The sequence below is a fragment of the Typopeltis vanoorti genome, chromosome 8, assembly GCF_054136105.1.
Source record: "Typopeltis vanoorti isolate ZY-2024b chromosome 8, IOZ_Tvanoo_1.0, whole genome shotgun sequence".
NCBI lineage: Eukaryota > Metazoa > Arthropoda > Arachnida > Uropygi > Thelyphonidae > Typopeltis > Typopeltis vanoorti.
The window spans coordinates 51,282,067-51,295,978 of NC_143556.1; the positions used below are offsets into that span (position 1 = coordinate 51,282,067).

Below are 13,912 nucleotides of genomic sequence, written 5' to 3' on the forward strand. Positions count from 1 at the left end.
ATGCTTTATACTAATGCCAGGAGTATCCGGAATAAGGGAGAGGAATTGGTGGCGCAGATAGCATCAGCCTGCCCAAAAATTATTGCGACCACTGAGACGTGGTTGACAGAAGGGGATATAACAACAGGAATAGAAGTTGCTGGGTATAGCATTTTTCATCAGGATAGGAGGGGAAAGCGTGGTGGTGGGGTACTGCTTATGATAAGTGATGACCTATGTCCTCTAAGAGTGGAGGCTTTGGAAGGAAGTGAGACAAATGATTTTGAGAGCGTATGGTGTGAGGTAGAGGTAGGCAAGACAGGATATTTAGTGGAGTGTTGCTACAGACCGAGGAGCACAGAGGATGGGGACCAGGAGATGTTTAGACAGCTAAGTTTGGCAAGTGCAAGAAGAATGATTGTTATGGGAGATTTTAACTACAGTAGTATAAATTGGAGAGAGGAAGATGCATGTAGCAATAGGGGAATGGAATTTATAGAATTCTTGAGGGACAAATGTCTTAGGCAACATATAACAGAGGGAACAAGAGGTTCAAGAGTTTTGGATTTGATTATAGTATCAGAAGAGTTAATAATAACTGAGTTGACATCTCTCCCACCAGTTGAAGAGAGTGACCATATGCTTTTGACTTGGTAAATGAATAGACATGGAGGAGTATCAAAGAGACGGGAACTTATGTGGAATTATAATGCAGGTGATTATAATAGTCTTAGACATGAACTTCGGGAAGTTTAATGGAGGGAGGAATTGGAAGGCCTGGATATCATTAGTGTGTGGGAAATTGTGAAAAAATATTTGTTAGCAGCAATGGTAAGTTGTATACCACGAGTGAAGAAGAGGACACAATTTGGAGTAAAGTGGATGACAAACAATATTAAACAGGAATTGCATGCAAAAAAGAGGTTATGGAAGAGATATAAAGAGACAGGTGAAGAGAAGATGCATGAAGAATATAAGACACAGGCCAGAAAAGTGACTAGTGTGGTAAGGAAAGCGAAACTGAAATATGAGAAGAGATTGGCCCTAAGATCCAAAGAAATTCCTCAGGAATTTTTTAGCTATGTGGCTAGTAGTAGGAGAAATGACTGTGGAAGAAAAAATGGGAATAGAGTGACTGATGCAGAGGACATAGTGGAATTGTTCAATGAACACTTTATTGGAGTATTTCATCCTAGAGGAGTCAGTTTTAATGCTAGAAGGATAGGGCTGGTTCGAGGTTTAGAGGTACAGGAGGAGAGTGTGTTTCAGATACTGAGTACTCTGGATGTCAGTAAAGCTGTGGGACTGGATGGTATTTCACCACGAGTTTTGAGAGAATGTGCTAGGGAACTGACAGTGCCTTTAACCTGGCTTTTCAATGAAAGTCTGGCTTCGGCAAAAGTGCCCAGGGAATGGAAGGAGGGTATGATAGTGGCATTGCATAAGGGTGGTTTCAGACTAGAAGTGTCTAATTATAGGCAAGTCTGTGTGTCATCAGTAGTTGTTAAGATCTTGGAGAAAGTAGTGAGGGACCGTATACAGCATTGGGCAGATGAGGGTAATGTTATCTGTGAGAGTCAACATGGATTGTGAAAGGGTGTTCTTGTTTTAGCAATATGCTAGCCTTTTATAATAAAGTTACAAGAACATTAGATGAGGGAAAGGCATATACTGCAATTTTCTTAGACTTAGCGAAGGCATTTGACAGGGTGCCACATGATAAGCTGATATTTAAGTTGCAGCACATTGGTTCTGGATGTCAGATTGGTCAACTGGATTCAGGATTGGCTGTCTGATAGGTATCAGAGAGTTGTGTATGGTGGAGCAGCTTCAAGGAGGCAGAGGGTTACAAGTGGGGTCCCACAGGGCTCAGTACTAGGACCTATATTGTTTAACCTTTATATCAATGACATTGCCAGTGGATTGCAAGGGGATATTCAGTTGTTTGCAGATGATGCAAAGCTGGGAAGGATTATTAGTAATAGTGCAGATGTGGTAGCCCTGCAAAAGGATTTAAATAAGCTAGATAGATGGGCAAATGAATGTGGGTATCCGTTTAATGCAGCAAAATGTAAGATCTTGAGTTTTGGGAAACATCGATGGGATGCTGCATACTCTATGGGAGGAGTTATACTGGAGGAAGTATGGGAGACAAGAGATCTGGGGTTGATGATTGATAGAAACCTGAAGTTTAGGGGACATATTGCAAAGGTGGTGAAGGTAACACAGAGGATTGCTGCAATTATGAGAAGGACACTGACCTGCAGAGATAAGAGGGTTATCATTCCATTGTCTCTGATCAGACCACACTTGGACTATTGTTCTCAGATTTGGTCCCCAGGATTTGAAGGGATAAATTAACTGTGGAAAGGATACAAAGACTGATGACAAAGTTGGTTTCAGGAGTGTACAAGCATAGTTGTGAGGATCGGCTGAGAGAATGTGGACTGCAGAGTTTGGTGGATAGAAGAAGGAGAGGTGATATGATTGAGACTTTTAAACTGTGGAGAGGTGGTTACAGGGTTGACACTGGGGAGTTATTTCGCTTGGTTGAACAGCGGGAAGGAGTGATGACAAGAGGCCATCCCTGGAAGTTACGAAAGGAAACTGTGAGCAAGAGGGTAAGGAGTGGTTTCTTTGTGTGGAGGGTGGTTGAACCGTGGAATGCATTGCCTGATGGAATGGAGTGGTGGGAGCAAGAGTGGTCAATGAGTTTAAGGAGTGGTATGATAGACTTTGTGTTTCTTAGGGGGGACCTCCCCTCGATGAGTCTTGACAGACTTTATGTTCTTAGGAAGGACCTCTCACGATGAGTCTTTTGACTCCATGGAGGCCTGAATAATAATAATAATAATTACTCCAAATCTCATCCATTTCCTGCAATATGACACCATCAATTTAGTACACATAGCCTTATATTTTCGCACACCAAAATGCAATGCCTTGCACTTATTTGGTCACCTAGTTTTCATTGTGATGTGAAAACACTAGAGAGGATCCAACAATTAGAGTTGGTTATGAAGAGCATTTGAGAGAGTATGGATTACAGAAGTTGGTGACAAGAGGAAAAGAGGTGACCATCAAGTTAGTTAAGGGATTCTATTAAATTAATACAGAGGAAAAAGAGTAGATATTAAGATGTGAAGAATGAGAGGCCATCCCTGGAAGTTGTATAAAGATGTGGTGAAGAAGGATGTGAGGAGTAAATTTTTTAAGTCGAGAGATGTTAGTGAGTGGAATGCATTGCCAGAGTGCATTGTGATTTACATCACAATGCTCTGGCACACAATGTAGGGTGGTGTAAATAACATCAAAGCTCATTATGATAGACATGTTGCTGGTTAAGTGGGCCTTCCATGATGAGTCTGTTGAGTTGACTCCATGGAGGTTATCAAAATAATAATAATTATTCATAAGTTTTTATTAATTAATAATTATTTTAAATTATTTTTTTATCTATGTAACTTTCTATATATTTTTTTCTTCTGACTCTAATATCGTAATATCACATACTTCAGCTGTGATCAAAACATGAACTAATACATGCAAGATTTATGACTCATTATTATGATTCATGTTTTGAATGTGGTTAACAGTCTCTCTCCCTGACAATATTAGATGAAATATACTGGAGTTTTCAAATAAAATTCTATACAAAACTTAAAAGTTACCTTCTACCCACTCAACTAAATCTCTGAACACCTAACACATTCTGAATTTCCACATCTGCCACTGGAAAAAAAAACAAAAAAAAACAGGTGTCTACAAGATTAGTTGCAATTGTGGTCTATAGTGATCTGGTGAGATCACTATAGGAACACTTTGGTGATTGGAACACTTTGAGGATGTTGAGAATGAAAGAAAACACAAATCAAGGCAGGCAGTATATTTCTAGTGAAATATATTTTTATAATAATGTTTAAACAGAAACAAAATATCAAGTAGAATGGCAACAAACAGTGTGTTCCACATACTGAGTACTCTGGATGTTAGTAAAGCTGTGGGACATGATGGTATTTCACCATGAGTTTTGAGAGAATGTGCTAAGGAACTGACAATGCCCTTGACCTGGCTTTTCAATGAAAGTCTGGCTGCAGGAAAGGTACCCATGGAATGGAAGGAAGGTAAGATAGTGCCATTGCATAAGGAAGGTAGCAGACTGGAAGTGTCTAATTATAGGCCAGTTTGTGTGTCATCAGTAGTTAGTAAGATCTTGGAGAAAGTAGTGAGGGACCATATACAGCATTGGGCAGATGAGGGTAATGTTAACAGTGAGAGTCAACATGGATTTTTGTGAAGGGGTGCTCTTGTTTTAGCAATATGCTTGCCTTTTATGATAAAGTTACAAGAACATTAGATGAGGGAAAGGCATATACTGCCATTTTTCTAGACTTAGCAAAGGCATTTGACAAGGTGCCACATGATAAGATGATATTTAAGTTGCAGCACATTGGTTCTGGATGTCAGATTGGTCAACTGGATTCAGGATTGGCTGTCCGATAGGTATCAGAGAGTTGTGTATGGTGGAGCAATATCAAAGAGGCAGAAGGTTACAAGTGGGGGTTCCACAGGGCTCAGTACTAGGACCTATATTGTTTAACCTTTATATCAAATTTTATCATTGTCCGTGGATTGCAAGGGGATATTTGGTTGTTTGCAGATAATGCGAAGCTGGGAAGGATTATTAGTAATAGTGCAGATGTGGTAGCCCTGCAAGAGGATTTGAATAAGCTAGATAGATGGGAAAATGAATGGTGGGTATCCGTTTAATGCAGCAAACTGTAAGATCCTGAGGTTTGGGACACATCGATGGGATGCTGCATACTCTATGGGAGGAGTTAAACTGGAGGAAGTAGGAGAGACAAGAGATCTGGGTTTGATGATTGATAGAAACCTGAAATTTAGGGGACATATTGCAAAGGTAGTGAAGGTAATGCCCAGGATTGCTGCAATAATGAGAAGGACACTGACCTACAGAGATAAAATGCTTATCATTCCGTTGTATAAGACTCTGATCATACCACACTTAGACTATTGTTCTCAGATCTGGTCCCCAGGATTTGAAGGGGATAAATTAACTGTGGAAAGGGTACAAAGGAGGATAACAAAGATGGTGTCGGGACTGTACAATGTTAGTTATGAGGATCGGCTGAGGGAGTGTGGACTGCAGAGTTTGGTGGATAGAAGAAGGAGGGGTGATATGATTGAGACTTTTAAACTTCCTGCTGTTCGCTTGATTGAACAGCAGGAAGGAGTCATGACAAGGGGCAATCCCTGGAAGTAATGAAAGGAAACTGTGAGAAAGAGGGTGAGGAGTGGTTTCTTTGCATGGCGAGTGGTTGAACCATGGAATACATTGCCTGATGGAGTGGCGAGAGCGAGAACGCTCAATGCATTTAAGGAGTGGTATGACAGACTTTATGTTTCCTAGGAGGGACCTCCCTCGATGAGTCTTGATAGACTTATGTTTCTTAGAAAGGACCTCCCACGATGAGTCTTTTGATTCCATGGAGGCCTGAATAATAATAATAATAATAATAAAAACTGAAATGCTTCACAGTGATTACTATTTTTACTCAAGAGCATTCAAAAATCAAGCTGAAATCATGAAGCAACCTGAAATCATGAAGCACTGTTCTTTGTAACAAAGAACAATGGATGATTTTACATTATGTCTGGTCTTCCTTAATCCATCATGGCAAACCTGCATCTACCAGTAGTATGTTATGGCAACCCACAAACCATCAGCCAGCATAATAGCAAATGCATTCTTTTCATTGTTTAAACATTTTAAACTATTTTTCACTAGAAATGTTAACTGGTATTTCTTGCTTTCTAGTTTTTAGTTTATTCATGTTATCTCCTGATGAAGTGAAACAAAGTATTTCATGAAACTAGTTGAAATAAAAACAGTTTCTTGACATCTTTGTTTGTGGTTTTATACTCAAAGAAATAGTTCTAAAAATTCTATCATTGTGTTACATGTGTAAGCAGTGAAAATTATTTTAATAGAATGCATTCAGAAGAGATTTGAATACTTCATATTATGCTTTGCAATTTATATACTTTATAATATAAAAAAAGAAAAATACATAATTCAATTACAATGTAAAAGGAGCATACACTCTATTCTGACTTAAATTTAAATTAGTATAGTGCTAATGGTTCCTCATCTCTGAACTGGAATATTATTATAATGGATATTGAAGTACTCTGTTTTGAAGTGATATATATTAAATTTTCAGTGAAACTAAACCTGAAGATTCAACAGAGAGTTCCACAGTTAGAAGACGCAATAAAAGCACTTGTAACAGGATGCCATAAGTTGGTAGAGATGAATATTGAGGGGGATTTACCTGTAGCTTTAGTCAGTGTGATCTGTCATGCAGGCCTAGAGAATGAAACAAGTGAGTTCAGTTATTGCAAATAACAGTTCATATTATTGTTATTATGATGGTTCATTTTATATACAAGATTATACTGTATGAATTACATAAAACATATCTGAACACTGAATCTGAACAAGAGAAATCATTTAAATTTTCCACCCATGAATTAGTTTAATTTTGCTATATGCATAAGTCACAGCTTTGAACTTTTTTCACATAAGTGAAAAGCTTAGGTATAGATCGAATAACAATGGTCCAAAAACTGATCCCTAGAGTACACTACTCGTCCTGATATAATTTTTGTTATCCATCACTGCACCGTTTCTAAGTTATGTCATCCCTTTCAAATCCTGGAAACCAGATCTGAGAACAGAGATCTAGATGTGGTCTGATCAAAGACGTAAACAATGGGACCACCACACTTTTTATCTCTCATGGTCAATGTTCTCCTCAATATTGCAACCATTCTCTGAGATTACTATTATTATTATTATTACCCCAAGACCTCATGGAGTCAAAGACTCATCTGGGAGGTCCTTTTATCTCACACACACATCTCATCATACCATGTCATAAACACACTCAAACTCCTTGCAGACACCACACTCTCAGTCAAGGCATTCCAATCATTCACAACTCTACATGAAAAAAACCTGCCTCTCACTCCCCTACTCACACCCTCTTCATACAGTTTCCAGGGATGACCTCTGGTTCTCCCCTGATCTCCCACTATTTTCTGTAGAACTTCTCCACCATTGATCCTGTAACAACCCCTTCCAACTTGTAGGTCTCTATCATATCTCCCCTCTTCCTCCTGTCCACCAGACTCTGCAAATTACATCTTCTCAATCTTTCCTCATACTCGACATTCCAGAGGTCAGAAATTACCTCAGTCAGTTGCCTTTGAACCCTTTCCAACATCTCTTCATCCTTCTGAAAACCCGGTGACCAAATCTGGGCACAATAGTCCATGTGTGGCCTAATCAAAGCCTTATACAATGGAAAAAGAATCTCCCTACTTCTACACGTCAGTGTCCTCTGCATCATTCCCAGAAGCCTTTGTGTTGTCTTCACAATTTTGGCGATGTGTCCCCTAAATTTTAGATCCTTATCCACTATCACTCCCAGATCTCTTATTTTCTCTACCTCCAACAATATATTCTCACCAAGCATAAATTTTGCACCCCATCTTTGTTTTCCAAATTTTAAAACCTTACATTTTGCAACGTTGAACTCACATCCTCATTTGCTTGCCCAATCACTCAATTTATTCAAGTCTTCTTGTAAGGCCACAACATCTTCACTATTCTTTATGGTTCATCTCAACTTTGCATCATCTGCAAACAACTGAATATCTTCATCCAAATCTTTGCCAATATCATTAATATACAAGTTAAATAGTAATGGCCCTAAAACAGACCCATGAGGCACTCCACCAGTGACTTTCCTTTTTCTGGATATCGCACCCCCTATACACAACTTGTTGATACCTATCAGATAGCCAGTCTCCAGTGCCATGCACTAATCTAATATCCAACTCCATCTGCTCTAGTTTGACTGTCAACTTATCATGAGGTACTCTATCAAAAGCCTTTGTGAAATCCAAGTATATTACTGTGTATCCTTCTCCTCTGTCCAAGGAAGCAGTCACTTTATTGTAATAAGTAAGTAGATTACTAAAACATGACCTCCCTTTAGCAAATCCATGCTGTCCATCAAAGATAATACCATTGTTGTCAACCCAACTCTGGATCCTAGTTCTCACAAGCTTCTCCAACAACTTAACCACAACACCTGACACACAGATAGGCCTATAGTTTGATCACCTCCTTTATGAAGTTGCACAATCTTGCCCTCCTTCCACTCCTTAGGAACTTGACCAAGTGCAAGACTCATATTAAAAAAATATGTCAAGGCATGTGTCAACTTCCTGGCACATTCCTTCAGAATACGCAGTGATATATTATCAAGTCCAACAGCCTTATTTACATCTAGTTTACTCAACTCCCCAACACAACTCTTGCTTACTTACAGTCAGTCTCTCCTCCCCATCATCAACTGCTCTCAATCTCTCCATGAAGTCACATTCACAAGATTGAAAGATCTTTATGAACTGCTCATTAAGTATCTCCACCACACATTCTGCAACAGCTGTATTTATACCAATTTCTCCAATCAATGTCATCCTTACATAATCATTCTTTCTTTTACTGGCTACATATTGAAAGAACTCCCTAGGATTTTTTTTGGTTTCATTAGCTAACTGCTGTTCATACCTCTCTTTAGCTACTCTCACCAACCAAGTCACTCTCCTTGTCTGGTCTTTGTAGACCTCATGAAATTGGTTATTTCCACTTCTCTTATGCTGTCTCCACAATGCCCTTTTTTTCTGTATCGCATGCTTAATCTCTTTATTCATCCATCTCACACCTACCTTATTTAACCTTCTCACCCTTGGAATACATTTAGACATTGCATCTACTAGATAGTTTTTGAAAATTCCCCAAGCTGCATTGATCTCTTTTCCAGCTAACTCCTCATTCCAAGCTACACCTGCAAACTGTTTCCTCAGCTCTTCATAATCCCCCCCCCCTTGTAGTTCCACATATACCCTTTTCTCACAGGGGTCCTCGCACTGCTGGCAACCACCCAGGTAATCACCTCATGGTCACTCTCACCAATTGGCGGATGATTTGACACCTCATTTATAATTACATCCTCTGATGAGATGACCAAATCCAAGACTCTTAATCCTTGTGTGCCCTCTGTTACATACTGTCTGAGGTAGTTATCAATTGAAAACTCAAGAAACTCATTTTCTTTATTTACGGTTGCTATCTCATCATTCCAGCCTATATTACCATAATTAAAATCACCCATAATAATCACACTTTTCTTATTTGCTTGGCTAATTTGACTATACATTTCACTATCACCACCATCCACATTATCTGGTCTATAACAACATCCCACCAAGTATTCGATTCCATTCACCTCTATCTCACACCATACTGCCTCAAAACACTGGCACTATTTCCATCTTGCATCTCTACTTTGTATGGACATAACTCTTTCTCTATCATCAATAGCACTCCCTCCCCCTCCCTTTTTACCCCTTCTATCCTCACGAAACACATCATACCCTTCCATCTCTATTCCTGTCAGGATGTCATCCTCTTCCAACCATGTCTCACTTATTCCGACAATCTTTGGGTGAACAGATGCAATTAATGCAACCATTTCATCTGCCTTGTTTCTTATACTTCTAGCATTTGTATACAAACACAACAGCTCATTTCTGGATCTAAGCTAGTTCCACTGATACCATTCACTTGATGTGATCTCTCCATGCTCGACTGGGGCCATTTCCCTTTCTGCTTCTTCATTTTAGAACCCTTTTCAATTCCAGCTGTTTCCTCTTGATCCCTGGTCATCCCATTACTTTCCTGCCTACACATGCTCTCACCTCCTCTTGGAGCATCCACCTTTCTCACACTGTGTACCCCCTGTCCACCCTGAGCCTCCCCGTTTCCCTGCTCCTCTTGCACACCCATTCTCTCATTTTCTATACTCATACCACTCACTTCTCCATTCATATCCACCTCTTCAATCTCTCCTGCTCTTCCACATCACTCCCCATTTGATCTGATTCATTCTCTCTACCTTCCAGCAGCAGTCTCTCCAAGCGACTCACACCATAACCACTCAAATGCAGTCCATCGCTCTCCCATACAGCTCACTTTGTCCCTCAAACTCATTCCACACATATATTCCACTCAAACTATTCCACAGATGTCTTCACTATCTCTGCAATGTGTCCTCTGAACTTCAAATTTCCAAATACAAGGGTGGTCTGAAAAGTTCTCAGCCTCGATCATAGATGGCAACACTATCGGCAAGATTTATCTTTTTTTTTTTTTTAAGTTGGTATATCTGTCATAAGCATCCATGTGAAATTGCAAGTCATTCTATGAAGTAGTTTGTTTTATACAGTTGTCTTAAGCAAAAGTGTTGTCTGTATCCCTTGAAATGGACAAAATTGAGTATCGTGCAGCTATAAAATTTTTTGTAAAAGAAGAAATTCCAAAAGAAATTCATCCCAAGTTCATAAAAGTTTATGGGCACTCTTCTCCTTCATTTTTGACAATTAAGAAATGGGCTGTCGAGTTTAAACGTAGCAGCCTTGAAGATGATCCACGTGAAGGACGTCTAAAAAGTGTAACACCACCAGAAATCATTGATCAAGTGCACGATATGGTATTGGATGACCGATGAGTCAAAGTGCATGAAATTGCTGGGATTATAGGCATTTCAAAAGAACGTGTAGGATATATTTTGTATGAAGAATTGCAAATGAAAAAGCTTTGCGCAAGATGGGTGCTGAGCTTGCTCACAGCAGATCAAAAACACACTTGCATGAAAATCTCTGAACAGTACCTGGAGTGCTTTAACAAGAATAAAACTGGTTTTGTGTGTCGATTTATTACAATGGATGAGACTTGGATTCACCATTACACACCATAATCCAAACAGAGGTCAAAACAGTGGACAGAAGCTGGTTGTTCAGCACCAAAGAAGACAAAGTCAGTTCCATCAGCAGGAAAGGTCATGGCATCGGTGTTTTGGGATGCTAAAGGCATTTTGTTTATTAATTATATTGAAAATGGTAAAACAATAACCGGGGAATATTATTCGGATCTTTTAACCAGACTAGACGAAAAAATTTACGAGAAAAACTCACAAGTTAAAAAAGGTGTAAAAATCATCTTTTCAATTAGCAAACCTATATTCAAAATTTAACGAAATACAGAAACATATGCAAGGTAAAGATGTTACAATTATTCAAGCCTGAACAATTCTAATAAGTTTACAAGCTAAAATAGGCCTATTTAAATCTCATTGGCATGTAAAGATTACAGCCATTTTTCAAACTTATGGCAACTGAAAGATGAAGAAGAGGGAAAAATTTCAGACTGTGACCTGGAAATATACATAAGTCACCTAGAAAAATTAAAGGAAGACTTTAAAGTACTTTTCGAGGAATTGGAGATAATGCACTTACCTGACTGGATTGTTACACCGTTTCATTTGGAAATAGAAAATGCAGACACTGAATCTGACTTACAAGATGAGCTCTCTCTCTCTCTGTGTGTTTGTGTGGATCTCAAAGCTAAATCCTTGTTTAAAAATAAAAACCTCAGTGACTATTGGAGCAATGTAAATACTAATAATAAATACTCCAAGCTTAGTGCAACAGTTGAATCCTTTTTACTTGCATTCCCAAGTTCATACATGGTTGAAGCATGTTTTAGCCATGCAAATTCACTTTTAACGAAGGAGAGGAACAGAATGAACCTGGAAGGACATGGTTACTTTAGGCTAAAACTCACCAATATCCAACCAAATATTGATGCAATGGCTACTATTCATCAAACACATCCTTCTCATTAGCCATTCCAAGTAAATCATAAAATGTAAGTAAATTTTTTATGTTCTTTATAAATTTCTTTAAGTATTTTCTTTAAATTTCTTTAAATATTTCTTATTGAGTAATGAAGTAAAAGGGTGAAGAAATTATTATTTTTAAATTGAGAAATTTATCATTGTTTATTTATTCATTTATTTAACATGCTGGGGATCGATGAGAGATCAAGGTTTCCATGAAGGGGTCAATGATCTAAAACGTTTGCTGATCCCTGATTTAGATGGATTGATGGGGTTAAAGTGTTCTTCTTAAGTAGATTCTCTAATTTGAAGATTAGCAATCAGTATGCCAGAGTGTCTATTCCTCTGCCATCCTTTTAATCTTATAAGAGCTTTTGTTATCCATCCTAATTTCTTAAAGTGTGCTAGAAGATAGAAATATACAATCTTACAATATTGGAATGCTTACAAGTGATAGACTAATTTGTCTATCTGAAAGTTAGTCAAGTGGCTAAAAGTCAAGTGACTGATGCATCCACTCTCCAACCAACTTGAATCCCACTGGGCATGGAGGTTTATGATTGTCCTTAGGTGAGAGATGGATTTCACTGCTCAGTGTGAGACTACTGTTCCACTTATTGGAGACTTGAAGTGGCTTGAAAAGTTCCATATTTGTCTATAGAGCAGGGTTTCTGGACTATGTAAATAAAAAATAATAATAAATGATAAAAATCCTTAGCCAACTAAACTTACAATACACAGTACTGGTGTATTGTAAGTTTGCCACTTTTCATAGGTGGAAGATACATAAAAAACTTAATTATGTAGTACTGTCATAGTGCCATGTATACCCCTGGAAATATATGCCATGTATACCCCTGGAAATATATGCTATGTATACCCTATACAGGACACATATTAGGAAATTTATGATAATGAGTATTCACTAAATAATTCCAGTATATCTTCTGCATGGGAAACTTTACTATTATAAATGGCCAGATGACATCTATAATTCAGATATCCGTTATTCAGATGCTTAGTAAGTTACTTCATGTATATATTATATACTCTTTTGAACTTGTTACAATGATATATTTTTCTGTACATAATTTATAGAGCTCAGACATCTGCATGTTACTTACTACAGCATCCATCCTCAATCTGCTGATTCTTTGAAGGAACTCTGGACACAATTCCAGCCTCTTCTAGCTGAACGCCACCTAGATTACACTTTCAAATGGCTCAAGTGATAAGTTATTAAAACAATAAACAATGTTAAAGATATCATATTAGTAAATAATGAATGTTCTTAATTATGAAAATAAATTAATTACAGTTAAATTATTGTAGCAACTGGTATAACTTATTACAATCAGTATAACTTATTGTAAATATCAGTCTTATTTTACATCAGTAAAATTTAGCTTAATGTGGCTTAACTTTCTTAAAAATAGAGCATGATACTCATCATAACAGTGTTTATTTTGATTTTAATGGGAATTTTGTAATACTTTCTAGGAATTTCTTCTGTCATACCATAAGTGGAGATTTGGCAAGTAGTGGTTCATGATATTTAAGATAAAACTTATAACTGATTAGTATTCAATTTATTATTACTATACATTCATCTCCATGGAGTTTGAAGACTCACTGTGAGAGATCACACTAATCATTATTCACACAATCCCCATCACATCACAGTAACATGAGTGACAAACACCTCATGATCCCCACTGGCAACCTATTCTCCATATTTGCCACACTCCAAGCAAAAAATCTAGTTGTCACACTCTTGCAGAACACATCTTAGATAACTTTTATGGTAATCTCATACTTTTTTTTCCCCACTGTTGTCATCATCATCATTATTATTATTCAGGCCTCCATGGAGTCTAAAGACTCATCGTGGGAGGACCTTCTTAAGAACATAAAGTGTATCAAGACTCATCGAGGGGAGGCCCCCCCTAAGAACACAAAGTCTGTCATACCACTCCTTAAACTCATTGACTGTTCTCGCTCTCACCACTCCATCAAGCAATGCATTCCACGGTTCAACCACCCTCCATGCAAAGAAACCACTCCTCACCCTCTTGCTCACAGTTTCCTTTCGTAACTTC

The 13,912-nt window shown here is 38.1% G+C and overlaps 1 protein-coding gene across 1 annotated transcript in view; it reads left to right on the forward strand.

Annotated features, from left to right (window-relative positions):
• LOC150103986 (uncharacterized) overlaps nucleotides 1-13,136 on the forward strand; it is a 28,604-nt gene extending 15,468 nt beyond the window's left edge. Inside the window, exons 3-4 of the mRNA XM_090397233.1 lie at nucleotides 6,225-6,386; nucleotides 12,912-13,136. Of these exons, the coding sequence (XP_090253359.1) occupies nucleotides 6,225-6,386; nucleotides 12,912-13,045 (296 nt within the window). The 3' untranslated portion in view covers nucleotides 13,046-13,136. The remainder of the gene's footprint in view (nucleotides 1-6,224; nucleotides 6,387-12,911) is intronic.
• The last annotated feature ends 776 nt before the right edge of the window (nucleotides 13,137-13,912 follow it).